A 24395-nucleotide genomic window follows, 5' to 3' on the forward strand; every position below is an offset into this window, starting at 1 on the left:
CAGAAGTGTCTTGGGGATCTCAGTAAGTGCCTGAAGATGGAACAACAGCAACAGCACTGCGTGGCCTTGCTTGCTCCTGCTCCTTCTCCACCTGCCACCATCCACTTAAAGCCAAAGAGGTGCCTCAGCAGCAATGCTGAAGAAAATTACCTTTGGGGGCCTCAGGGCCCTAGTGGGCAAATTTGGAAGAGAAGTAATTAACAGGAGGACAGATAAATCCTCATTAAAACAAATAATCTGCCAACAGTCATGAATACTGTAGTGTCTAATCCATAACTTCAGTCTCTACAACTGGCATACAGCAGTGTGGTACCTGAAATACTGCAAAAAGAAAACTGCTGACCAGCAGTGACTTCTTTTGCTCTTTCTTAAACTGCCACCACTTCAAATACCTCTGATAAAAAAAAATAGAGTAAACAGATCCACCTGGGTGGATCAAGCACCAAGCAGAGGGACCGACTCATCTCCATCCTTCCTGGTTACTCTTGGAAAACAGGTTTTACAACCGTGGAACCTCAGCCTCACACCGTAGCCTGATGCCTGAAACAACCGAACATTCTCCTTCTTGGCAGTTTCTTTTAGAGAACAGGAGCCCAGAGTGGATTTTCCCAGCAGGAGAACGTCAAAGGAGAATGTCACAGTCACCACTGCATGTTAAAGGTGGAAGAAATACTTCCAGACACAGATGTACAGGAGCTATTTGAAATTACGCCCTCAGAGACTAAGTGTTATACTCAGGTTTACTTAATGGGTTTTAGGAAACCAAATCCTGGCTTTATGGACTTAACAAATGCATGGGAATGATGGTATTCATGATTCTCTTTCTAAGCTGGTCCATAGTATACAAAGCACATATATGGCATTTTTCTTCCTATCTAAAGTTCATTTTAAGCTTTTTCTGCATTGGAAAATGCTCTAACCACACCTATCAGATTTTCAATCAAAACAGCTTTGGTGTCTGGTAGGGGCAGCAGAATTGGTCAATTTATTTCATAAAACTTTATGTACAAAGCAGCAGTATCCATGAACGTAATGGTCAGAATATAGAGTCTACAGGGGTAATTTTTATTACAATTTATAGCAAGATTACCCATACTCCACAGTTTTCAGATTTTATTGAGATTTTATGGGACTATATGGCTAGAACAGTTAACTGCATCCAGCATAGCTATGGTTCACAAAGAATGGGAATTGTCACTGAATGCACAGTGTAACTAATCTACCAGGGAATATTAATTGCTATGATCCAATCAAAGGCAATATTTAAAATCATTTCACCAGTCAAATAGTTAGCCATAAACCTGTAAAAGAATAGCTGTGTGGAGAAATACAGAGGTGAGAGTGATTGCATGGATGTAATATACAAACATATTTAAGCATCTCTCTCATTGGGTTGTATACATAAACACACATTTTTTTTTTTTTAAGCAAAGGACTTTTCTCTTTCTAAGCTATTTGAATGCCATGAGACCTCACCTACACAAAACCCACACTACTGACACTACTGAGATTTATCTCTCACTGAGCATCCAATATACAAATACCCTACCACCAAAAATAAACAGGGGAAACAGTAAGAATATATTTAATATTAAATACAATATTGCAAAGCCACTGCAAAACAGTAGCAGATTGCAACTTATGTGCTGCAACAGTGTAGAGATATTTTAGACACTAGAAAGCTTCCAGCAGGTTGGTCTAAGGTACAGTAAAACCCAGGCAAGGATAAAATAAATTAGAAGTTTTATGCCTATGTTTCTGCTGGATCCTAACCTGTGGGATAAAAGCAACTAGATCAAAGCTCAGCCCTGGTGAGAGTACAGAGGTGATGGACCAGAGGCATTCTTGGTGTGGAAGACAAGGAATTTACAGCTTCCAAAAGGTGCAGAGACTCAGGATATGTCGAAATAGACCTCCTCATGCTCTTTACACTGGACTTCACAAATGGACTTGGAATACACATTTACCTCTTTCCCTTCCTCAAACATGCTCCTAGTTAAAAGCATAGCACAATGCTAAATCCACCGTCGATAAATCTTAGAAGACTATGTGCTTCTATAGTGAAAAAACCCAAGCATATCACCAGTGAGTCACCAGAAACACAACTTTTCTGGAGATTTAAGTAGAAGACTGTTTATGGGTTTCCCCATAGCTCACCTAAGACACTTTATCTTCAAGCAAACTCCTTCTCAATTTCAAATACCACAGCACGTCTTGTAACCTGTATTTTAACTCTCCATTCTGGCAAGAATTACTGTTTACTCTAGTTCTTAAATGTAGGCACCATCTCCAGTAGCACAGGTCCCACCCTGAATGCAAGCCTCTCCTCTGCTTGCTTCTCTTCCTGGCTATCCATTGCCAACCTGGTTCTCCTTTCCAAGAACCACTAATATTTCTTCCAGACAAACCAATCAAACAGGGGGAGAAAGAGTCAGCATTTTGGGGAATAGGAGGGGGGAGGTGGACAGGCTGGAATATATACAGCCACAAAAAATCTTTGTGCGTAACAACAAAAAAAACTTGCAGTTAAAGTAGAAACTCTCTGTTTCAATGCAACTCCAACCCAAAATAATCATCTACTAAAATGCAGAAAGGATAATCACTTCACATGAAATAAAAAAAAGCAACACTAGTGGTTTTAATTAAGAGTCTCTTCCATAATTTATACAAACAGACCATATAAACTGACCTTTGAAATGGTTCTCTACATTTCTAACTTTGTACTACAAATTGAGTTTACTTTTGTGCAGTAAACTTTACAGTGGGCAGAAATAACAGGCTGTACTTTAAAAAAAAAAAAAAAAAAAAGCAACCAAGGGCAGTGATATTATCTAGTTTACCTGTTTTTAAGTTCCAAAAAAATCTGTAGCAAAAGGTATTGCATTTACTACTTATTAATGTATCCACGGTGAGGAATATGGCATGTGTAAACTGAAAGATACAATCTGTATTTCTAGTAGACACAGTAACAAAAATAGTCCACAACAACGGCTTTATGGATATTTACATACATGGGAAGCAGATTTAAGTTCAGTGGCAAATTTAAATTCATAGTGTTCTTGACTGCTAGATTTTGCAAGTGGTTGTGTCTCCCAAAAACTTTTAAACCTGTAAGAGTGAGAACCCCAAACTCCAGAATTACAGAAGTTTCACAGGTCCTTGGTGCATCATCATCAGTAGGGAGCTTCTTAAAGGCCCTTCAATGGAGTAATGCTTTTGAACTACAGAAAACAATTTTAAAGGGTATTATCTTTGCCAAAACCTGCTACTAGAAGGACACAATTTGCCAGCAGTATTTGTGGATATCTTCTGAAAGCAAAGCAGTGGAAACACTCAGGTTAATGGGAGCAGAGTTTGTAGGGGAACCTGTTGCTGCCACAGTGGGCCCTTTCACTCCTGGTTGAGCCTCTCCTTGCTCTCTTTCACCCTCCCCAGATCTCTTTTCTACCCTTTTACTTTTTCCCCCTTCCTCTGCTTCCAGTCCTTTCCCACTTTTCCTCCTGAACATGTTCATACAACCATTGCCATCTTCCCACCTCTTCTTTTCTCCCCACCCCCCTTCCACCTTGCCCCGCTCCCTGCTGCCCAGCCCTTTCCAACCTCCTCCTTGCCTCTTCCCAGACACAATTGGTTTTTTTGCTTTACCCTTTAAGAGGATTTATATTTTATTCAGATCTCCAAACTTGGCTTGGTTTCTGCAAGTGCCTATAAAGACAAAAAAAAGAACAACAGTCCAAACCAAACTTGAGGCTCACGGCACAAAACACAGCTCTATAATTTATCCCCCCAAAAAAGCTGGAGTAAGTTTTTCAACATGGAAAATGCTACATTTTTCTCTATGTTCAGTGTCAGGAAGTGTGGAATAGTTTTTTTTTCTTGAAAGTTTCCTCAAAAAGAAAGAAAAAAGAAATAGCCTGAGGCAGGCATGTGGCATGTAAAATGTCAGCCTAAATGATTAACATACACTCAGACTTTGAGCAGCTGAAGACAGGGTTTTAACAGAAACCATCAGGGAACCTTATCTATAGGTGCTGCTACTTGCTGTGCCTCTAATTACACCTCTTAGCAATCCTCACCACTGCTGAACAGGCAGAAAAAAAGGTGAAAAAAAGAGTTTTTCATGGGATTTTAATACTTTGGAATACTTTGTTGTATAATAATGTCTAGTACTCGTCACCTACTCCATGCAGAAAAAACCTCCAAGGGCTTTTGAAGGCTTCGGATGACAGGACAACAGCGATGACCAAGAAAGGGAGAGAACTTTGTCTCTTTGCCAGGTGGTAGGGGGTGGCAGGGGGTGCAGCCCAGACACGCAGTGCCCACAGGTACTTGTGCCCGGCTCCCATCCCCTCTGTGCCCCAAGAGCCGTAACACATTACCACACTTTGCACATGCGAAATACCGCAAGCATTAGGTTGAGGGGGCAACCCGCACATCTGGGCTGGCAGTGTGGGGGCAGCACACAGAGACCCCCACTTTGGGCATCTCCCTGGAGGGCCTCCTCGCCAGTGCGTGCATCAGGGATGTCAGGAGGGGAAGATCCACAGCTGGCAGGAGTCTGCGTGTCACTCTGGGTGCACGCGCACACGTATGTGAGTGTGGTGGGATTACAGAACAGTGTTAGATATCTGCAGGAATTTAGTAAGGTTTTGTAAATGGCTAGTGTTTTATTACTGATACTGGACATAGTGTCCACTGATTACCTTCTAATTATGTGTTGTTAATAAATTCCTAAAAATGCTTCGATCCTGATTCTGATTTACACTAGGTGAACTGAAAGGGTTTTATTTTGCAAAAAGAATCAGTCTGACAGAAGAGTGCTTTTGTAGCATGATACTCCTGGCTCCTGATGTCCCCCTCGGTGTAGCACGTGGAACAGGACCTGACTGGATGCTGCCGGCAGCTCATACATACACAGGCTAATTCTCTGCAAACCCATTTGGTTTTCAATGCTGCAGAAAGGGTTTGATTTAACAGGAAACGTTGCATGTAAAAAATAGGAGAGAGGAGGCAGGATGGACAGCAGAAACAAGCAGCACTTTGGGAGGCAGAAAAGGAGTTCCCAGACTCTCCTGAAGGAAGGTGTGATGGAGAACGCCAGGATGAATGAAGCCATGCAGAAAGATGTGCAGCCACAGAGGAGGAGACGACAGCATGGGTTAGAAAGATTAACAGATGACAAGGAGGGAGAGATGAAGCAGAGCTGCTGAAACTGGCACTCAAAGAACAATCGGCAAGATGGGAAGGACTAGAAAAAATGGAAAAATAAAAAGAGAGGGGGAAACAGAAAAGGAGGTAGTGATTTCTGGTGCTGAAGGGAAGAGGGAATTCAACCATAACAGGAAGAAAGAAGTATTTGCTTAAACTACCTAGAAAAGGATCCACCAGGAGGACAGTTTTGTCCGAGAGAGAGGAAGGTGTAACAGGAAGCGCCAGAGGAAGCAGAAAGCCACCAGAGCAAAATGCCTGGAGGCAGGATTAGCAGGATGGTGGTGGTCTGAGAAGTTGTTGCAATAAAATTTAAAATGAAATGGTTCTAGTCAAACCTGGAAGGAAGAGGAAAACTCAGCATGAGGAAAATAAAATCGGGAATAAGGGGGAAAAAAAAAAACTTTCTCCATATCCTGTTTCTTGCATTTTTCCGCTAAGTACCTATATCTAGAAAAGTAGGAGAGATCTGATCTTAAGTCTGATGTAATTTTCATTAATTTTAGCATTGAAAGTATCCCTGTTCAGGGAAGTGCCTAAGTTTATTCAAGTTGAAAAGGACTTGGATACAGGCTAATGTAAAATATAACTTTAAGTGCTTCCCAACCACACCCCTGGATCATCAACATGGTGACTAATTTAGCACCAAAACAGTAACAGCACAGAGATTATGTGACAAATGCTGCTTATGCTATCTGTGGTTTGACTTTTTTTCAGCATGCATATTTTTTTGTATCTGAAAATGATCAATGTTCATGTAAAAGTTGATAGTTGTGACTCTGGATGATTTCAAACCTGCGTTTTTCCTTCAGCTGGTAGAGGATTAGCAACCAATTCAATTTGACCTTTATTTCTTTTCTTCAGCACAAGAGCTGACCACTGAAGGGAAGTCACTCTGCACACATATGAAAACTATTTAATCACTTAAATTTGTGCAATATCATTGCATATTAATATTTACATTTTTTTACATGAAAGAAAGAAAAACACACTCCAGAAAAAGCTGACAAAAATGACTACCTAGAGTGGATTCTTGCCCATTATTCTTCTATTGTACTTATTCAAAATAACCTGAATATTTATATGAAAAGAATTAGTAATAGCAAAACGGGTACAATTGATGACAAAAAATAAACTAAACAACGCTTAATCCCTTCTTTTTCTTTAGCTGTACATTAATAGGTGCTACAGGGCTGGTTAATGATCTCTGCCAATAACAGCACAAAGGTGATATTGTCAGGGCAGCTCAGGAGGCCTGGAGCTCATGGGCTGAAATCCCTATGGCGCATTAAATTCTGGAATTTTGTTGACAAAACTGGGGTAGCAAAGTTCCAGTTTTACAAGATCAGGAGGTGCTTCCTATAGAGGAGACTATACCAGAGCCAACTAGCACCTTTGAAAAGAAAACAAACGGGAAAAATTCTGGATGAGCTCAAGGTCAGGTGCAGCTCAAAGCTCCAAAATCAAAATCCAGACTAAAACTTAGGGTTTTTTCCCCCCCAGACAACATGGTGAAAAGTTCTGCTTTCATTCATCGTTTCTTGACATAACAGCACAAAGTCCTACAATTACATCACTGTATGAAGTGCAATAAAACTTCCTAAACCATCATTTTGATTCTTAAAACCAAAATCCAGATCAGTTGTGAGCTTGTTTCCTACACCCAAGCCTGTTGAGAGGGCACAGTCTACACTAGGGTACTGAGGGAACAGAAGGAGAACCAAAGAGTTGTGGACAACAGGATGCTACTAAATGTCAGAATGACTCATCACTGCAGTCCTGTACAATAATACACAGTCGCAAGTATATCAATAACAGCTGTGAAAATTGAATGAAAAAAGGTCTTTGGCTTGTAGAGACCTGTTCATTATGCAATTAGGTACATAAGAGGTGTTATAAAGATGTATTACTAAATGTCCTGTGCTCTCATATACCCTAAAAGTAAGGTAATCTGTCAGTACCCTCCCTTTCCACCTCAAGCAATACCTCCTTTTCAGGGGAGAATTAGCCATATTTTATTCACTCACATGCAATGAACCTTGAAATGAGTCTGTCTCATTTCTTTCCTCACATTCCCATCTCTGCCACTAATGCCTTTTTTTATAAAGTCATGCTTTTCAGAGTGTCCGGACACATCTGTTTTCTTCTTCCACCTATCATGTCACCATCTCTTAACAAGTTTTCGCTTCCTCAGTAACTGTTATGTTCTCATTTTTTCTTGCTTTCCAGCTCCCCTTTCTATGTTCTTTGGACACCTCTCCAAGAGTGTATCTGTCCTTCTGGCATGTGCTTTCTTCCTCCCTTCACACCTCCATGTGCCTCTCAGGTCCTGTGTCTGCAAAACTCATTCCCAACATACACACTCTTCCCTTCTGCTGTTTAATTTGGAAGAAGAAACCTAATTCAGATTTGCACTGCCACTCCTTGAGCTTAATAAAACCTACCTCTCTGCACGTGCTACCACTTTTTGGTCCTACAGTCTTTCCTCTGCACGTTCCTACAGACTGACGACGACTGCTTTCCCTTTGTGTGGTAACAATCTTTCCGGTATTCCTTCCCTTGCCAAATCTGTATCACCTGGTGAGTTTTCCATGTCCATTTCATCTGTGATGTTTTATATATCACCACTATTCCATTGCCTAACTTCTTCAGCTTCTGGGAAGGATATATTCCTCTCAGGACAAAACTTGCCATGAGTTGTCCAAGCACCTAACACCACTGCTGACATCAACCTTTACAAAAATATTTATTTTTAAGAGCATCTGGAATAAGACTTTTAAAGGTTCTCTCAATAGTGTAAGTTATATGCCTTTTCAGCAAACAGCATAGTAAGTCTGGAAACTAACAGCTTTATAATGTTGTTACATTTTCCTCATACAAAAATAGTTTTAGAGATGCCATAGATGCACAAAACTGGTTCCACCTTACCTTTGACGTGGCTTCTCCCATCCTCCAACAATGGTACGACTATAGTGTTGTTCATATTCCCAGGTGATCTCACAGCTGTATAGACAACAGGTACTGACTGTACCACCACGGGGATACGGTGCACATGACTCATTTTGTTGGACTGTAAGTTCATGGGGCTTGAAGGTGGTACTGGATGGATAATGTGCAAAAATTGCTGGCCTCCAACACCAGATGCAGAAGCTACAAGAGGACCTGGAGTTAATACTGATGGTACAGATGCTGCTGAGGATACTGATGTTATTACTGTGGGTGATGAAGCTGGCCGACTAGAAGATGAAGAAGTAGAAGTAGAAGAAGGGGAGGAGGCTGATGCTGTCATAGAAACCGGTGAAGATGAAGCTGCTGTAGGGGACGACCTGGCTTTGTTTATTGACAAGTCCACTGGTTCAGTCTGCGTTTGGAAATGGTCTGTAGATAATGAATCCTCCACTGGGTCTGCCTTCATGTTGTTTAATAACAAAGGTACAGCTTCCATATCTGGGTAGTTGTGGACGTTTGGAGACTGTTGGAGAAGGACAAAGGGACAGTTACATACGTGGCTAAAGATGACCTGCACATCCAATTGCTAATACACATCACACAACTTGGTCACGGACATCACAGGATTTGTTTCCTTTTCTTATGTCAATTCTTAGTTTTAAAGTACAAACCATGCTAGAAAGCACAGACATGTCCAGTTTGAACAGAACATTAAAAAAAGTTCTACTCTCATTTCTTACAAGGTGGCTGTACAAAATCAACCTGTTGCTTTGCACTATGCAAAGTCACCCGTGACAAAAAATGTTACTATCTCCACAGGTAACCACTGCTTATATTGAGAGGACATTTCTTCCCAACATACAACTTTAAGCTACACCATTCCTCTCTTGTGTCATCCTCAATGGACATGAAGAAAAACTGGTCACCACCATTTTCCAAACAATTTTCTGCACGCTCAAAGACTGTCATTTCCCCCTACTTGTCTACCTTCTTCTAGACTAGGCAGACCTTGCCTTTTTCTTATAACCTTGCCTCTTTCTGTTATAAGTCAGCTTTTAAAGAAAAAGCCTTAGCATTGTTGTTTGCTCTCTACAATGATCTTTGCATTTTTTTCCATACCACTTCTCAGAAGGCAGTGCCGTATGCTAAACACAGACTTTCAACGCTTGACTTTCTGCATTCTGCATGGTTACAGATAGGTTACTTACAGGTCAATAGAGAGCCCCTCATTTCTATGGTTGCCCTGTTACAGCCAGCAAGGGCTACAACAATTCATTATTCAAAATTAGCACATTAGATAGCCTTCCCCATTGTTATATTTTTAATTTTTTTTTCATGCTAATTAAAAACAATTTTCTGACTTTGCAAAATAACTTCTATGCATTAGACCAACTCTTTCAAAGCTGGTTGGTCTAAATGTATTCTAGACTGGTGCCATCTGCTATTTTTGCAGTTATATTCCTTATTTCCATCATCAAAGAGGGTAATAGAATTTTTGAATAATGCTAGGCCAAAGACAGATCCCTGGAGAAGCTCATTTGATATATCTTTCCTTTTTGACAGTACATCATTAATAACTACTCTTTACAAATGTTTTTTCAAGTAATTTTCAATAGGCAGAGCAAGGAAGGAAATGCCCATCGATAACCTGGTAGTATGACAAAGCATAGCTCTCAGCTCCTCAGCTAAGTACCTCCATGGCACTGCACCGCAGCAGAGCTTCTCTACAGGCATACACATGCTGTTATGTGCTGTAGTACAGAAAACCAATCTCAATAAAAAACATTTGCCAAGCTACTTCAAATCTCACTTGACCCAAAGCAATTATTCCATATACAGATCTAACAAGCAATCTTTTTATGGTACCTAAGCAGCTCTAAATGCATTCTCTCCATCTCTAGATTATAGTCTTTACTAAGTGTGTAAAAACATTAAGTTGGAAATATTTAAGCCACAAATATTTAGTTCTTCTACTCTAAAATAAGCTAACAATCAAGCAAGCTATGAATTCACTTCGGGATTTTTATAATCAACGATGTTAAATATTTTCATGCAGAAACCTCCTGGTTTTGAGTCAGAGCCAAATTTCATCACAGAATGAAGATCTATTACAAAAGGAAAACAGAACGCTAATATTAAAAATTATAATAATAACAGCCTAAGTGGGTATTATCCCTGGCATACTGAAAGATGAGCCATTCTAGTAGATCCCATCTATTCAGCTGATTCAGGCTGGTTCTTGGATCTGATGCTTTCCCCCATTTGAAAGCAAGAACACGTCTGGAACAGTGAGTGTCTTCTTCTATTCATACACAAATCAACTTAAAAAAAAGCGACCCCAATTCATCCGGCCACTGGACCTTGATGTAAAGACAAACAACAAAAGGAAAAACTCTTATTTATAAAGGCAATGGTAAGTTCTCCTGCTAAAAAAGATGATGGAGTAAAGAACAGTTACTTCTCAAAGCGTTGAGAAGTAACTCAGTTACTTCTCACCAGCTATGAGTGCCAAGGTTACAAAAATCTCTTCCTCAAGAAGGCAAAACTGCCTGTGACTGCCCAGTGATGATTCCTGGTAACTTCCTCTGACACACTTACCCTGGCTATTGTCAGTAACCCCCACATTAAGCACACCCTATGTGCCATGATAAAGACAAAACCATCAACATACATGACACAAGTAGTTCATTTGTCAAATCCTGACAAGGTCTTATATACGTCATGGGCAAACAGACTGGTTCTGCTGATCTAAACAGATTGGTACTAGAGTAAAGACAAGGTGGAGAGGGACACCCTGCACAGGCTATACCCAAATCTTCGTAAGATCAAAGGCAACATCTTCCACCTTAAATGTTTGAGAGGAGGGGGAGAAACAGGTTTAACTTGTGTACAAGGAAGATGAGGGATCCCCTTGTGCACATGGCTTGGCAAGGGTCATCTAGGAGCAGTACGAATCACCAGCTCCATCCACAGGGCAGACGAATGTGCTACGGAGAAAATCCTCCATATTGACATACTTCCAGGCTTCCCCTGGGTGTCAGGGGAAGATTTCAGTTTGACTCAATGCCACTTGCCTCAGCAGCACAACACTCCTCCGAGCTTACCCTCTGTGAGCTGAAGGATGGATTACCCCACTGTTGCTGTCCTCTGTTGCTCTTCAGAGCACCCTCAGGGACTTGCTGTACCCAGCATATGCACATCAGACTGCTCCCAGGAGTATTCTGACTTCTGGGATACTTCTGAGGCTGGAGACAAGGGATCCACACAGACCTCGAAAGCAGTCCATCACTGAACAGAGCGCAGCCTGCCCCGAAGGCCCACCTGCCTTTGCAGCAGGCAGTGTCAGGTCCCTTACAGGAAGAACCCCCAAACCCTTATGCAGCTGATACCACAAGTTTGCTACTTGTTCCATGGATAAGAGTCAATTGTATTGAGATAAGGCACAGATCATGACTCACAGCTTATTACAGATTGTGCTACGAGCAGGCCTTTGTTTTACTTTAGTAATTACACCAAGTATTTTGGGAATAAAAATAAAAAAGGAAGAAAGTATTGTAACTGCAGTCTACAAATCACTTTCTCTTTTTTCTCTTCTGCATTTACATTTGTAACTGTACCTTCTTTATATCGCATCCACCTTTTGGTATGTACACCCTTTTCTCCAGAGCTGCTAGAAGGGCCATACAGTCTCTATGTACTATAGTAATATAGTTGATATTATTCTTTCAGTCTTCAGTAGTGAAACTAAACTCAAACCTGAACTTTATAATCCCCTTCATGAATTTCTCCAAACAGGATGCAAACCAGTATGTCCCTCAACAACCTCCTTTCCCTGCCAAAACTCTAAGACTAATAATGCCCTTTCTTTGGTAAATTCAGGCTGTGACTGATGTCAGTTGACATTACAAAAACCAGCAGGATCCTTAGCAAAACAGGTCTGTACATCCCATACTTAAGTTAAAAATTGTAAACAAGTGTTACATTTTTTTCTGCTGGCAGGGACACCTTCCACCAGACCAGGTTGCTCAAAGCCCCATCCAGCCTGGCCTTGAGCACTGCCAGGGATGGGGCAGCCACGGCTTCTCTGGGCAGCCTGTGCCAGTGTCTCACCACCCGCACAGGAAAGAATTTCTTCCTGATGTCTAATCTACATTTACCCTCTTTCAGTTTTAAGCTATTCCCACTTGTCCTATCCCTACGTGCCCTTGTAAAAAGTCCCTCTCCACCTTTCTTGTAGGCCCCCTTGAGGTACTGGAAGGCTGCTACAAGGTCTCCCTGTAGGCTTTGCTTCTCCAGGCTAAACAACCCCAATACTCTCAGCTTTTTCTCACAGGAGAAGTGCTCCAGCCCTCTGATCATCTCCATGTCTCTCCTCTGGACTTGCTCCAACAAGTCCATGTCCTTATGCTGGGGGCCCTAGAGCTGAATACAGTACTCCAGATGGGGTCTCATGAAAGCTGAGTAGAGGGGGAGAATCACCTCCCTCAATCTGCTGGTCATACTTCTTTTGATGCAGCCCAGGACATGGTTGGCTTTCTGGGCTGCAAGTCAATTGGATGAAAAACAATTGGTTGTGTGTTTTTTTTTTTTCCTCGCATCTAACTATTCCTGCCTTTCTATCCTCATCTAGTGAACTGGGCTTCTTGTGGTGGTGTGGGCTCAACTGATTGCTGGTCTGGGCATCTGAAACAGGTTTTCCCCATCTGTATCCTAAAAGTGCCTGTGTCGGTTTTGCAAACTTCATTTTGGTTTTAGGGGTCTAAACTCTGTTGTTGAGTTTGGCAGCTTCCAGAGCATTTGGTGAGTTAGAAAGGGTTCAGCCTGAGGTCCCTGCAACCCAGTGGGCTGCCTTGGATGCCTGCCCAGCCCATGGAAATAAAACATGAAGGGGTACAGCTGCACGTGGCTTCCCTCATCTCACTGCTCCTGCCTGCTGGTACAAAGGAGAGGGGCAGCTTCATCCCTGCCTCCAGCTGGTACTCAAAGGCAGTTCTCAGCAATGCCTCTCTCTGCAGTACTGTTGTCACATCCTTATGCTGTTCACCATCCACTCAAATCCTGGCTGAAACAGAACTGGAAGGCAGGTCAGGATGGCTCCCTGCTAGAAAAGGCTTTTTAATAAAGCTTCAGCCTTTATTAGTCAGTGCTTTTGTCTCATGCTTTTTGTGCCTGCCCTTTAAAGCTGTACACCAGTATTCTCTGTGGTGCTCTGTTTCATTAGCTTGCCATTAATAAAGCCTGCCAGGAACCTAACACGTGATTTTCCTATTCACAAAGCTTTTTTTCAGCTGTGTAAAAAAGCATTCCTTACTGCCCTTTTCCCTGACCATTACAGAAAAACAACCAGTCAGCCACACAACCAGCCACAAGACCCTGAGCGAAGCACAGTGAAGTTATGGCCGATAACACCTTATCTGCTGGATGGCCATCCTTTCCCACACAGCTCTACCTCTTCTTCTTTCCAGCCCTCTGAACTCCACCTCCTCTTAACTTACATGGGAGAAAATTTTGCAACAGCCCCCTTCCACACTCTTAATCTATTCATAACCAAGCATGAAGAGCTCATAGTTTCCATGCAGCTCAGGTTAAAATCAGTGAAAGAGCAAACATCAATTTTGTTTTCGGCAACTCATCCTGACACCTTGCAGTTCATCAACTTCACAGGGTACTAAGCTTCAGTGAGCCTTTATGCCTCTGTGGAGTTTTACTGCTCCTGCACAACGGAGTTTACAAACCTCCAACAATCAGTTGTCAGCTTTTAAAGTGTTCTTCCTTTCTGGCAGCAATCTGCCAAGGTCAAACAATTTGTAAGAAAGCATACCAAAAAAGCTGTCCTTGATGATGGAAACTGAACAGACTAAATTTAGCATTTATAAAATAAGCCATCTTTGAGGACAGGAAGTTAGAAAATAAAATGCTGAAAATTTAACTCTTCAGTCAAATCACACAAAACCCCTTCTTGGTTTGTCATTGTGCTGCCTCACCTCATTCTGCTCTGGCAGTAGAAATTTCAGGCAGGATGATTTTGTTTTGTCAGAGTTAAAGGAGACTAAGATGAGAAAAATCATACTCCTTCTGAAAAGCTATCCACAATTTTAACCATGTCATTGCCACTGCTGTACCAAAGTGCCAAAGATCGGCAGTGCAGGCACACAGTCTTCTGGGCAGGCAGTGCAGAACTGGGCCCAGCTAGAACAGCTTTCAGCTGTGATCATCATGCTTGGAGGGTGAAATCTAAATAACAAGGAATATTCTGCAGGTTACAGATATTCTAACACTTCATGGCGAAAGACACACATGCTAGGTTCAAAATGGCCAAAAGCACTTGCTCTAGCACTTGCATAGCACACAGATGTGCATACAACTCTAATGCCTTGAGACATGCAGGTAGATTTGGTTTAGGATATGGTGTGTTCATCTTTAGTATACAATTTCTTTTCTAAAATCAAAACGGACTATTTTCCTCATCTTTCCTGTAGATCAGGGTAGAAAGCTCACCCCCCTCAAAAACTAGTTCTGTAGGTGCTTACCACGAAGCATACCTGCCTGCATGGGGTTTAGTCCTGTCACGCCCCAGTGAGGCACTTGCAAACATCAGCACATGGCTAGCTTGGGAGAGTAGGAGCTTCAGCACTTCAAAGAGCCCTGGTAAGTTAGGGCTCAAGCATCCAGTGCTTTACTCAGGAGTCTTGTTTTGTTTTATCTTGCTAACCTATGAGTGAACGCTCTTTAAAATTACCTGAAGAGATGCTTTTGAAAACACATTCCCATCATAAGAAATTACATTCACAACACTCACACGCTTCCGCCTGAAAATCTCCACTTCAACCAAAGCAACAAAATACTCTAAAGAAAGGAAGAAGTAATAGAAACTGCAAAAAAAATGAACTAAACAACCTCTATGTGAAACACTTTGTTATCCCCCTGAAAAGAAGATGCATCCAAGACTCAACTACGCTCACTTTGAGATATGGCTATTATTACTGATCTGTACATGAGGGGTGCACCAGTAGAGCACTGAGAGACAGCTGTATAAAATCAGGAGGATGAACACATAGACAGCAGAACACTAAAAATGAGTAAAATACTAAAAATTCGTTTCCAAATGCAAAAGCACCAAGTGAACAGGCATTTGTGCCTTTTTGCTTGAGGCTGCTGCTGCAGGCTTTCCCAGGCTGACAGAACTGCTCAGCTCGGATGCACTGGACAAACGCAGGAGGTCACGCTGAAGAAGAGAACAAAATGCAAGACAGCTGGATCTTTCTGCTTTTTTTTTCTCGAAGCATAAATCAAAAAGTGGCTTACTACTGGTTTTCAAAAACGGTTGCTCAGGGTCAAGGTTAAATTTGTGTTCCAAGGAAGAAAAGAGATCCTCAAGAGACAGCACTCCCAAACAGGGTTGAGTCAGACTCTGTTACAAGAACTCCCATTGAAGATTTTCTAAAAAGCACCAGTTGGCACTAAGAAAGACAGAGGGTAGAGTCCAGGAATTATTAAAATAAAAAGAGATGGAATGAAAATGCATTTAAACAAATGGGAATCAATTCAACAGGAAAGACTGAGAGACACCCACTTTAAAGTAATCATGATTCACTTAATGTATGATTATCTCTGCATAACACTTGGATGTTTGATTTCAAAGTGGACGTTTCCAACCCTCAAGGCCTAGAAATAAAATTTTCCGTTCTCTTTGAGAGTCTGAAGAGGCAAAAGAAACTCAGCACACGCTACAAGGCCTGGGTGGCCTCTCTTAGTAGAGTGTTGCTAGAAGTGTAGAACCTATGGAAGATGCCCCAAAAGAGAATGAACTAAGAGCTGGGGAGACCAAATTCACACCCACCACTCATAAATGGACAAACAAAACTCAAGCTGCACGGCTGTAAAAATTGCCTTTTAACCTTTCCTGAACAGGCATGCTACGGTGTTATTGCACAACTACTTGAACACCAAAAAAGTACCACGTGCTGCAACCTTCAATATCAGCTCAAACTAGGACTGGGGAAACATGCTTCGAAATGAAAAGAGATCCCTATGCAAACAGCATTAATTTTTAAGAACGTTTAACAATGAACGCAAATACATCTAGTGTGAAATTACTTATTTTTAAATAATATATTTGCAAAGGCAGTGTAAGCGTTAAGGTTACTTGGCATTTAACCCTCCTGCTCCAAAACCAACAGGTTTACCAAAGGATTTCTTCAATGGCACAGAAGGAGAACATGTGTTTACAGACTTCTATAGCCCAATAAACTAATCAGCTCCTGTACTATGTAGTACATTAAATGTAAAAACTATACATTCCTTGAACATGAGGCTAAACTCTCACGATCTCAAACTCTATGTGGGCCTGCTGTGATTTTTTTGAAAAGCAACAAAACCTACCCCCTTGATCCCTAAGTCATTAACATATTCAGAAAACTAGATGTTTAGCTTAGATGTATTATTTAGATTTCAGCAGTGTTACTAGAATGCTGTATCAAAGGAAGAATCTGTTGAAAGAAACTAATTTATGCCCATCGCTACAACACAAGTCTTCAAGAGAAATTAGTCTAACGAAGGTGTGGAACAACAGCAGTGTAAGATGTTACTTGCAATATTAATTGCTTAAGCGTATAAAAAATATTGATGTTATATTTGTATTCCCTGTACTAATCTATTTTATATTTGAGAATCATTTCTGAACAAATGGCAGATCCCTAAATAATTGTTAAAGGGTAGGTAAAATACCATTAAAAAAAAATATTGTATTGCCCCCATTCAGAATTATTTTGGGGATTTAAAAAAATGTTAGTTATAAAATCCCAGATGACAAGAATTTCATACATCCACTTAACAGCTCTCCTCATTTTCCCCCTGGTTTTGGGGTGTAACTCTTCCCCTTTTTTATTTCATTTAGTTCTTTATTTTCTCTAATCCAATTTTCAATCAAAATCTTTTCATTTAGTTTATTCAAAACCTTGAGTTAACAAATTTGAGTCCTTGATGTTTACATTAGAAAATAATAAGAAAAACTGTACTAGATATACACTGGGATTTTTAAATGAATTTTGTTTTGTCAATCCAGACTAGCTACTCAGCCTCATGTGGAATATATCAGGAACTTTCCACAAGTACCTACCAAGCACATTTGTTGAGAGAGAGGTTCACCAAATTGCCAGGCTTGGTGAAAGTAATTTGTGAAAAAAGCACACAGCAGCGTTTACATTACTAGATGAAAATATTCTAATTATATTCTACAATTTATTTCTAACATGGAAGCATTCCATGTTTCCACACAAACCAGCTTGCACTGAAAAACAATAAAAGCCTCAGGAACAATTTGCTGAAGATCCACAAGTTAAAATTCTGATGCAAAGCTTTGTTAAATATTTTCCTACTCTGCATATCATCACACAATATACATAAATATATTAGCAAAAAAGGCAAATAATGCACAAGACTATTGTTTATACTCTTTAACCACCTGCAAGCTGTTGCCCAGATCCAGGCAAGACTCAGCCATGTCCCCACCAGCCTTGGAGCTCAGCATTCACAAACTGGTCTCGCACTTTCATGTCATTCCTCCTTGGGCAAGCAGTGCCAGATATTGCAAGTGGACCCTGTGCACCCAGTAAATACAGCTGACGTGAAAAAGGCACAAAAGACTGGGCAGTTAATTCTTTTCAATTATTCCTCATTACTCCGCCTTGCATGCCCTCTGAGGTATGACAATACCTATGAACTACTTCAACAATTCTACAGGTATCTGATGAACACACCAGGCGTGGTGGTGGTAGAGATGCATTGCCTGACACTCACATCTAACGTATGATCCATACACTGCAACTGGGTTTCCTCTCTGTCTCTCTCTCTGCTTGTCTTTCTTCATCTTAAGTTCCACCAGAAGGATTATTTTTTTTCCCCAAAGGAACATCCTTCTTCTGTTTACTGTCCTTCAAGCTGAAGTTTAAGGTCATTTTGTTCTTCTGACCTCTCAATTCAGATTGCATCTCAATTTCAACATACTTTTCTTCACTAAAATAAATACACCGCATAGAACTAATTATAGTTAGGTCTGACTGAAATTAAGCCTTTCAGTGGTTTAGAGGGAAGGAGAAAAAGGCTCACTTTAGAGAGACAAAGTTTAAAAAGTCTGTACTAAAACTAGCACTTTTCCAGTGTCTGTTCCTCAGACTTCCATGATAACCTACCCTAGAACTGGCTGTCGGTCCTAATAAAATAAACATGCCTGGTACCATTCGCTGGTACTGAGGGTCCATGGCCTGAATCTGCACAGCCAAATTTTCTCATCCTCCCAGCGTGGGTGGCTCTTCCCCAGGCTTGTTAAACTGCATGCAACAAGCTTGCCTCTAACCTCCTCGCACTCCGCCTCCTGCTTGCAACTGCCACCCTTCCTCTGGGACTGGGCAGCGCCAAGGAGGACCATCAGCTAACCTCGAAGAAGGAAAAAGAGCCAAATTTGGGAGGAGAAGAATAACACTGGCTGGAAAAAAGCCCTACGGAGGCAGACAAAATGCAGAGACTAGGTCTGGCGCTGTCTGGGAGAAGAAACTGATAGCGAGTCCTGGCTGGGAAGGCTGGAATACCATCAGCAAAGAGACCAGGGCTCCAAGGGGTCACGAGAGGTGAATCTGCAAATTAAGGAAATTAGGCATTTTAAATCCTAAGAAAGCCATTAGGTCACCTAAATGTCACCTCAGATGCAACTGGGAGGACTATGAGATGATGATGAGGGTGGGAAGGAAAATGGTGCCCATCTTCTTGGGTGGTAGGGTTGGCTGGGAAGGCTGCAGGGCTTGGCTTAATGTGAGGAAGAGCATCCCAGCCTGCAGAAGAGGAGACAGGTCAAGCTGGGAGTGACCAGACAAAAGGGTTTGTGCCAAGTAAAGCAAAAATGCCCTGCCAGTGCCTGGCATGGGACCCGAAGCTGCTGAGGTTCACCATGCCTCTGCTGTCAGCAGATATCCCTGAAATCCACTGGTGAAACATCCTACCCCTCCACAAAACCCACCCACAAAAAATGAAGACAAGATGTGTGTATTGCAGCAATTGCCCGCTACAGGGTCTGATCAAAGTTAGCACAGCCCTCCTCCTAACACCACCCAAAGGCAGATTGTTTCATGTTAAGGTTTCACAAATGTTCTTCTAACGCAGCTTTTGGGAAGGGAGGATGGGATGGCTATTTCTGACTTCCCCCCCCCCCCCCCCCCCAAACTGAATGTGCTCTTATATAAACTATGAATATGTATGTTTGGAAAATTAGTTTTTAATGCTTCTGGTAAGGATTTTGATTCTACTCACTGACCTTACATACTTACTTACTACTTAAGTCACAGTACTTACTAATATAGAGGACGAAGAATAAAAAACTAACCCTCTCTGTGCACCTTCTCTGACTCTACATATATATATAGTATAAAAATTACAGTTAAAGGTTAAATAAGATAGGATATGGATTACGAGATGGCCAACCTATTGACACCTGCAATTGACACATGGACCATCAGACAAACGCTCAGGTACAGACCATTTAATGCAGTACTCTGGAGCTGATTATGAAGACTTCCTTGTCTCAGTTCTTATCCTATGGCAGTAATAATCACTTACCAATTACCACAAACTGATTAGCCTTCAGAAATCTCTTTAGACAGGGATATTACAGAGTATTTCCACTTTTCAGAAGGGATAATGTAGGGGGAGAATCTCAAGAGCTTTTCCAGTACTACAATATCAAAGTTTAGAGTTACAACATTAAAGCTAAAACATAATACTTAGTAAAGAATCAAATGACTTCTAACCATGAAGACTTATTTAAGGTATTTTATTTTTTCTGATTCTTAAGGGTACTGAACATAAAAAGCATAGAAAAAAAATCTATCATCATTCACAATAATTTTCCTGCTCTAAAGTAAAGCCAATTGTACAAACACATATTCTTATTTCTTTATAATTTCAATCTTAAAAACAATATATATCTCAGGAACTAAACTAAAACAAACTCAAACTGATTATTTTTTTTTTAATAGCTAATACTACCACAGTGATTTTTATTAAACAGCAGAAGAAACCGGGTATTTTGGGGGTTTTCTCAGAAGACGGTAATACAAAACTGGTATGATCACCATGTTTTAGTTAAGGATGACACGATGCTAAATTTGTTCCAGGACTAATTGTTTTTAAACAGAAAAAAGGTCAATTTTCAATAAAATTGTTCATAGCAGCAACTTAAAAACTTTTCATTTCCTAAGCTCATATAGACTTCGAAATATATGACAGTCCCTAAAATTAAACTCCATCTGAGACAAAATTGTGGGTTTTTGACTACCACTAATACACATAAAATACCAGATTAGACACCTAAAGCTAAAGTATAGGTAAACCAATTCTCTTGAGTCGCCTTAAGAGATAGATACTTCAATTTACTGGAAACTTCTTACATATTCCCCATGGTGACAAGGGCAACAAACTATTTCTCCCACTTGTCCAGAGAAAAAGTGGAAGAAATGGAAAAGGAGAAATGAACCCTTTTATTTTGGTCCATGAATTATTTTTCAACAGAATGAAAAGTTTTATTTTATTTTCAAGCTCTTTGGAAGTTTCTGTCTTAAAAATAAGAGGTGGGGTGGGAAGTAAATGTTAAAATGAATCATCATTAATGATGCACATTGACCTATTTAATATTTGGGGAAAGAACACACATGAGTTATTTTCTGATCTTTTTGTTATTTCTTTACTGATTATAACAAGCTAGTGAATTTGAAATCAATTCCCAGTAGTTTCTGGTTGACCTAAATCCCCTTACCTTGCCTCATCCCCACTCCTTTCCTTTATTAAAAAACTAAACATTTTGCAAAAATTTTGCTCTCCACTCTTTCACTAAGCCAAAAGATTTGGGCTCAATTCGAGTGCCTAGTAACCGGCACATGGTGCCATCTGAGATCTCCCGGAGTATGGAAGACAGCATGGAGCTGGGGGACAAGCCCTGGCTGAAGCTGGAGTGCACCAGCACACCTCTGAGAGTGTAAGTTGATGATGCTGGCAGCCATGCATTTCACTACTGCAATGCAATGCCCAGCCAAAGATGCAGACAAGCACCTCTTGCAAGCACAGAGGGGCCAGAAGAAAAAAGTTCATGCTTTGCTTCACGCTGGTAAAAAGGTTTGGTAAAGCTTTATTTCTAATACAGAAGTGAACAGACTGCCTGCTGCATGATGTGTAACATCACCACAGTGATGTTAGGGTAAGCACTGCCACACATAAACCACATTAGATGCAAGAGGACACGACACCTGGTACTGGCTATGGAGCTGATGTTTTGCCGCATCACTGAAATCACTCCCCTTATCTGAGTCAAAATTATTGTTACAAAGTCAAAGAAAGGAGGACACACTGTGTGTGTCCATTGACTCTTGAGAATTTATTGTTGCATTTTAGATGCATGGATTCACCCTACTCAACAGCCAAAGCTTGCTTGAAAGATCCAAAGCTACTGAGATATTCTTCCTTATTGTTCAAGGAGCACCATGGTTAGGTGCACCAAGGTGCAAGAGTTGATCCCTGCACGAATGCTGCTTTGCTGCTCTGACTCAGAAGGAAGACTTGAATTGCATGCAAAACCAGCGTGCTAAATTATTCGAGAGGGATGCATGAAGTAACTTTAAAAGTACAAATTGTTCTATTTTCCACAAAACATTGTTACCATGCACAACAAAATTAAGATGGCACACCAAACACATTTCTGAGTAGATATACTCGTTTCTGCTTCTCCTGAGACACTATTCCTCTTGTTGACACACAGGTCTTATGTTTAAGCTATTTTACAGCACTAATTAGTACTGACAACTCTTAATATATTACAAATTAAATAGGAGAATTCACACTTAGGTTTAGGGCTTTTTTTCCCCACTGAATTAAAAAGAGTATCTCTAGCTTTAATATATACATATATACATAATTGCATGTTACAGCCATGAAAATCTAACATGAGGAAACCAAAAGCTGTAAAGTGCAGATGTTTCATAAATGGTTTGGTGTCTCAGAAGTTTGTTTCAATAATTCAAGACTTCTACATTCAAGCAATACAGAAGACAGCTTCTGACACAGAGCAGCACTTGAGCAGATAGGGCCATGGTTCCTCCGTGGTGCTAGCTGGGGCAGAGCCATTGTATAACCCGTGTGATTAGCTCACGTTCCCTTTTCTGAATATCAGTATGCTCACCACTTTTCCTTCATTTCACCTCTACAAGCCTTCACGTCTACACATGAATATATCATAGAATTGTAGAATGTTTTGTGTTGGAAGTGACCTTCAAAGATCATCTAGTCCACTCCCCTGCCATGGGCAGGGACAGCTTTCAGTAGATCAGGTTGCTCAAAGCCCTGTTCGACCTGACATTGAGCACTTGCAATGATGGGGCATCCACAGCTTCTCTAGGCAACCTCTTCCAGAAGCCTCACCACCCTCATTGTAAGAAATTTCTTCCTTATGGCCAATCTAAATCTATGCTCTTTCAGTTTAAAACCATCGCGTCTCCTGCTGTCACTACAGGCCTTGGTAAAAAGTCCTTCTCCATCTTTCTTAATAACCCCGTTTAAGAATTGAAAGGCTGCAGCAAGGTCTCCCTGGAGCCTTCTCTTCTTCAGGCCGAGCAATCCCAACCCTCTCAGCCTGTCTTCATAGGAGAGGTGCACCAACCCTCTGATCATTTTTGTGGCCCTCCTCTGGACCAGGTCTAAACGTCCTCCCTATGGTACCCTCATTCCACAACACAGATTATCCATCCTTCCTGGTTGGTACAGAGCCAACCACTCCCTCACCTGCCAAAAAACATTTTAGAGGCATAGTGATGATATAAATGAAAATCATGCTTTGATGGCATACGTAACACCCTTTTGCAGTACTCTCCTTGCTGCTTCAACAGCTTGTCTAGCCCATGATTTGCAATCCATTACACAGAGGCAAGTCTACCAGATACTGCTCATCTTTACAGACACATCGGCCATGGCAAGGAGCTTACCTTGTGCGTACTTCACAATCAATAAACTTCACAGTAACTGCCACACCAGCAAAAAACAACAGGTCTACCACCTGCATCTCCAACTGTGAACAGGCCAGTTTTCCAAAGAAAGGTTGAAGCAGCTATGAAAATGATCAAGTATAGAAAATTCCGATGACAAGGAAGGTTTCCCATGCTCTCATTAATTATAGACTAGAGAGAGTTAAGCACTTCAGATTAATTTTGTAAGGAAAAAACCCACCACCCAACAAAACCCATCACACTAAACAGAAACCCACCTAATCTAGCTAGCAGGGAAGCAGTCTCTCAAGCAGAACATCCCACTGCCTGTGCTGCTGGTGCTGGGCTAAGCCACCCAGCATCCTCACCACCTGCCACCATGACTCCAGCACTGGAGTCCTCTTCTACAGCCCCAAAAGTCCGTCCCAAAAACAAGGAAGGTGCAGTTGGGAGACCCGAGTCCCACACCAACCTTTGTTTTGCATTTTACAGGAAAATAATGATTATTCCTCAATGAGGAGACACTGAGGGAGGGAGTCTTGAGTTCTGGCCCCATGTTATTTTTAACTAATCACCTGGTGAAAACAAGGAAGGGTATTTTGTAAGCAACATGTGAGATGGTGTCAGCCCGCCTTCCTCTAGCACAGCTGTCAGCAACCTCTGGCCTGTGTGCCAAATGCGGCATGCGGGCAGACTGCAAACAGCACGCAGCAGGAATTAGATGATAAAATCATCTGTCTCTCTCAGAATCAAGATGTCATAAATTACCTGTCTGGTAATACACATCGAGTTAAGAAAAAAAACCTGTTGAGAACAGTGCTCTGGACGGCTTGCCTAGCAAGTGAGCTATGATCAAAATATCCTCTCTCTCTCTCCTGTCCTGTAAATCTTAAAACCTGTAAAGCAGACCAGTTTGAAAAGGATGCATCAGAAGGATCCCATTTCACAACAGTCTCATTAATGCACCTCATAAAACCACAAAAAGCCTTATAAATAGAGCTCTCCTTGCAAGTGTGGGAGACAGATTTGCATCTCTTCAGGCACCGGTGCAAAATGAACCCAGATCTTACACATCATTAGGGTTTAAGTAATCCATGCTTCTAGGTAAAAATACAGGACAGGAACATTACCTGCTATTTCTGTATTTTAAAATACAAGGTTTCAGGAAATCTAAAGCAGAGTCTGAGTCAGAGCAGTAGATGTTTCAACATCTCAGCCACC

General features: G+C 41.1%; 1 protein-coding gene across 8 annotated transcripts in view; it reads right to left on the reverse strand.

Moving 5' to 3' along the window:
* Nucleotides 1-24395, reverse strand: part of KLF12 (KLF transcription factor 12) — a 246910-nt gene that overhangs the window by 82446 nt on the left and 140069 nt on the right. For all 8 annotated transcript variants that reach the window (XM_055703199.1, XM_055703204.1, XM_055703202.1 and 5 more), the window contains one exon: nucleotides 8137-8680. In XM_055703199.1, coding sequence (XP_055559174.1) covers nucleotides 8137-8680 — 544 coding nt within the window. The remainder of the gene's footprint in view (nucleotides 1-8136; nucleotides 8681-24395) is intronic.

Source organism: Falco cherrug, chromosome 2 (genome assembly GCF_023634085.1).
Source record: "Falco cherrug isolate bFalChe1 chromosome 2, bFalChe1.pri, whole genome shotgun sequence".
In the NCBI taxonomy this organism is placed as follows: domain Eukaryota; kingdom Metazoa; phylum Chordata; class Aves; order Falconiformes; family Falconidae; genus Falco; species Falco cherrug.